This window comes from Montipora capricornis, chromosome 14 (assembly GCF_036669925.1).
Source record: "Montipora capricornis isolate CH-2021 chromosome 14, ASM3666992v2, whole genome shotgun sequence".
Classification (NCBI taxonomy): domain Eukaryota; kingdom Metazoa; phylum Cnidaria; class Anthozoa; order Scleractinia; family Acroporidae; genus Montipora; species Montipora capricornis.
The window spans coordinates 26,312,914-26,317,913 of record NC_090896.1 but is presented as its reverse complement, the minus strand read 5'-3'; the positions used below and the strand labels follow the sequence as shown (position 1 = coordinate 26,317,913).

Genomic DNA, 5,000 nt, shown 5'->3' with positions numbered 1-5,000 from the left:
ATGAAGTTGAGAATTGAGTCGTGTCTCCAGGTGAAGCGATCAAGGTAATGTTGACAACCAGCGACAATGTGGAGGAGTGACTCAGGGTTAAGGCAAAAGGAGCAATCAGGACTTTGTGATAATCCCCATCTTGTCATATTCGTACGTGTAGGAAGGGAGTTGTTGATGTAGCGAATGGTAAAATTGTAGATGTTCTTGGGTAAATGAGACTGGGCAGACGACCAAAGAGAGTTAACAGATGACAATGAGTGCTTGATAACATTTGCAAAAAAGAAACCTTGAGATGTTAAGTGGTGTTGCAGTTTGTCTTCTTGATTCGAACGGAAGTCTTTAAGAACTTCCTTGGTGGATTTGAACACATCGTATTGAATATTGGTGTGACTGCTTGACGACTTCCAGAGATCTTTTAGGGAATCATTCCGTGACTCTTTTAAGGAATTGCGGAGAACTGTTTTGCACTGAGTGAATTTAACTGAAGGAGGACAAATATTAAGGCCAAATTTATTGCGTTCTAGAAAAATATTACTCAGTGTACCAGATATCGGGATTTCAAGCCATTTTCGAATATAGCCGTTCACTATAGAATCAAGATTTGCTATTATCCAGGTTTTTGATATGTCAGCTACAGTAAAATGCCAGGACAGTTTAGATAGGACATAGCGGCTGTACAGCAGAAGTTTGAATTTGGGATGCAGTGGTTTCTCATCAATGTCACACATCAAGTCTTGTACAAGAGAGGACAATTCTGACATGTGTTGGTTGTTAGACATGTTGAAGTCAAAGTAGCGTCCTTAGTAACGAAATGATTCACCCATTTCCACACACGGGACAAGAACTCCATTTATCAACAGTTTAGGTAGATATTGGACAGATTTGGTGCACAGTTTCCGTATTTCAAAAGTAAAACATTTGTCAACCCTTATTATCATATTAGACCATTGACACCAGATTATAAAGCGGTTGATTAGGTGCTAGTAATAATAATAATAATAATAATAATAATAATAATAATAATAATAATAACAATAATAATAATAATAATAATAATAATAATAATAAATATAATAACAATAATAATAATAATAATAATAATAATAATTATTATTATTATTATTATTATCCTCGATGAGCTCTAAACTTGAGCCCGTGATATGGATACGTGATACTGGTCACATTGGCATACATGCGGCGGACGTACGTACGTTCATGACCAAACCAAATTTTCTCAAAGCGATGGGTTACCATATTTTCTTAGCTATGGTGCTTCGAGCGCCAGCACCCTCGGCGCGCGCGGAGCTCCGCTAATAATAGTAATAATAATAATAATAATAATAATAATAATAATGATGATAATAATAATAATAATAATAATCATAATCATTATCATTATTATTATCATTATTATTGCCATTATTATTAGTTGCCATGAATTGTAATAAATACTCTTTTTTTTTATTTGTTTAGTATGTAAAGACTTTTCTGTTTTTGGAATTCACCAACATGGCCATATAAGTTCCCAATCAAACCATTTGTCAAGGCAATACTTTGAAAGTTAAGGGCGTGAACCCTTTTATGGCCATTGTAGACCATCCAGTGATGTTTTCCTGGTCGGCATATTGGTGTAACTGTCTCGTCAATAAACCCAAGGCAATTGGGTATTGGGGTTCCAATAAGCCTGTTATAGCATCAACATAGGCCTGAAGGTTAGCAGAGCTGAGGACTTCATGATTCCAGTGAAAAACCCTTTGCCCATGATGAGTGTAAATATAGACGATCATTTGGGTAGTAACCAGGCTGAGAACACGAACAGGCTTGACAAATCGATGGATCATATCACCTTATCTACATGGATATGACAGGCGCTTGAGCATCATGCATATACCTTCAGTTCCGTCGCAAACAGATCGCTGAGAACAGGTATTAGTCTCGGTAATTTGTAAAACACCGTACAGAGCTCCTATATCTCGCTTTCGAAACCGAGATTGCGCCACACTCTCCGATTCATCAAGCTCTTCCAGGTCAAAAGGTAAGTAACAATCATGTGGGAAGGAGGGGCTTTTTGATGAGTAAAGATCATAAAGAACAATAAGTTTGTCATAATCGATTAAACCATAGTCATGGCTTGTGAGAAGCAAGTTACGGAGGTCTCTGAATGCCATAATAAGATTATTAAAAACAAAAAAAAAGAAAAAGGACAAACACGAAAAGTCGTCGTCTGTCTGAGAAGCTGCACTGCTTAAACTGCGTCAGTTCGCGCCGAAAACGAAACCCTTTACCCAGTCTACATCGGCTGCGAAGCGTCGTCGTTGTCCGTTTCGTTTTCGATGCTTAAGGTCCCTGGTGATCGAACGCAAAACGTTAACGGAATTCAAAAAAGGAAATTCAAAAAAGGAACTTAGGATTCATTGAAAAGGCGGAAGAATCGAGAAGAAGGGAAAAAAATGTGTATAAGAAAATAAAGAGGCTCCGTTTGTTGACAACTCGTTGGACTAGAAAGTCGATCAGTAGTTTGGGACAGCGCTGGAAGTTCGTGGCGAGTCACGTATACAAGGTCATACAACAAAGACAAAAAATCGTGCGTCTTCTGGTAACTTAGCCCAGTAATAAAGCAAATAATGTCATGGGCTATAACGGCCTCATTGCTTATTATATTTCTAATCTGCAAACTGTTTAAAAAATACTTGAGGCACTCTACCTTATTTGGTGATTTGTGTCCATGATCATGCGCTTTACGTCCTCCCCCACCCCCCTCGTTTCAAAGTCGCTGGCAGTGCAGCACTATGCTCGGAAATCGAAGGAAGGGAGTACTAGCAGTTTGGTAAATCAACAATCTTGCAACTGGTTGTAGTAACGATGTTATCTGTCTATTCTTTATTTATTATTATTATTTTTATTAACACAGTGTTAACAATACTAGATTATTATCTATCTGTTAATATTCGTAACTACAATTAACCATAGCCCGTTGCTTGACATTCAACGTGTTTTTTTTTATTCCAGCCTATACTGTCTTTGCGAAATGTTATGTACATATATATAATTATATTTTTATTATTCTCATTTTAGAGGGGGAGTTCATATTTTTACTTCGATGAGAAATGGAACTGAAAGGCAAGGCCCCCTGGAAATCTGTGGAGTAATAAAAAACGAAACATGGGTTATTCAAGGTAGCGTCTTGAATTTCACAGCAGATGTGATTCGGCACAACTCACAAGATCTCCGACGCAATTCTTTTTTGGTACATTACAAAACAGACTTTCAAAATCTCACAACCATTATAGGTAAGTCACAGGCTAATTTTTTTAATACCTGCACAAAACTGAAATTAACATAACGTCAGTTAATCCATCAATCGGTCCGTCACTTAATCAATCAATCTGCTAGTCAGTAGTCAGCTGTGTCAGCCAGTCAATCAATCAATGGTCGTTTTTATACTAGAGACGCAAAATCCGTCTGCGAGAAACGTGGACAAACGTTTGTTCTGCGTCTGTTTAGTTCGATTAGTATAAGAGGGGCACAAGACGAATTATGCGTCTAGACGAAGCGGATAGCGGATAGTTTGTTTAGACGCATAATGCGTCTTGTGCCCGTCTTTATACTACATAGTCGAACTAAACAGACGCAGAGCAAATGTTTGTTTAAGTTCGAACCAGATGAATTTTGCGTCTCATATAGTTCGTCCCTCTTTACAATAGCCGGATAAAATGACAGACGGATAATTTGCCTCGACGGATGATGCATCTCTAATACAAAAACGGCCATTGACTTAAAGTAGCTTAAACCAGTTTCAATTGTCATTAGAAGGATTGACACTACAACACTTTATCACGTAACAGAAATGTTATGATACCATGTGAAACATGAATTATTGCTGAACAAGATGAAGTCATTTTGTGAAGTAACAACTTACCATGGCAACGGAAAAGCCTTGCAAAAACACCCTATATTTGGGTTTAGTTGGTCATATCTGAAAAACGGACACGGTGACCCCAATTTTTTTATTACACTAAAGCGAGAGCAGGCCAAGATGAAACTCTCTACAAAGTTAAAAAAAAAAAAAGATTCTGTGGATCGGATTCAGAGCTACCTTAACTTTCAATTATTTAAGGTGGCTCTGAATGCGCTTTGGGGAATGTTTCATTCTGGCATCCTAATTACATTTCAGAAATAAAAACGGGGGTCACCGAGTTCGTTTTTCAGATATAAGCAGCTAAAGCCAAAATATGGGCTGTATTTGCAGGGCTTCCTGTTGCCACGGTAACTTATTACGTCATAAAAAGACCGATTTTTTTTAGCAATAATTGGTGTTTGGTATGGTACCATAACATTGCTGTTAAGTAATAACGTGTTGTAGTGTCAATCCTTCTAATAAGAACGTTTCTTTCAAGTGTTGAAACTGGTTTGAGCCACCTCAATTAAACGTAGAGTGGTATGATGACCTTAGTTAAAGTATTGTAATGAAGTTATATCAGAACCCGTGATAAAACCGCTTATACAAATATGAAATAAGAACTTGAACGACAGGGAAGTAACCTTTTTAATCACAAAAATTACAAGTTCTTTCACTGAGATCTGTTTAAAAAACTCATATTTTTCGCTAATTCACTTGTCAGGATTTTATCGGCCAGTTTGTCATTGGACTGTTCAATAAGTCAATCACATTTGAAGTTGTTTAAAGACTCTCTGTCTACGGAGATGCTTTTCGCTCATCTGTTTGTGTTTTCATTCGGCTTGAAGTAACGAGTGGGAAAGAAATAAGCGACAAAAATCTAAACAAAGGAATAATACAAAAGCTGGCCAGTCAAAGTCAAATAAAAAAATATATTTGCAATAAACACTGCTCTCGGACTTAAAACATGTTATCGGGTATTTTGGATTGATGGATTGATTTTGTCACCGTACGCCACTCGCGTCGCAATAAATAAGTACAAAACAAATTTTAATGAAGTACATTCGATACTGATCTCCGTTCTTGGTAAAAGTACTCGTTTGTCTTGTCT

At 37.2% G+C, this 5,000-nt stretch overlaps 1 protein-coding gene across 1 annotated transcript in view; it reads left to right on the top strand.

The window, feature by feature from the left end:
• The window catches only part of LOC138033198 (uncharacterized), a 101,918-nt gene that overhangs the window by 40,672 nt on the left and 56,246 nt on the right, over positions 1-5,000 (top strand). The window contains exon 8 of the mRNA XM_068880962.1: positions 3,067-3,281. Within this exon, the coding sequence (XP_068737063.1) occupies positions 3,067-3,281 (215 nt within the window). The remainder of the gene's footprint in view (positions 1-3,066; positions 3,282-5,000) is intronic.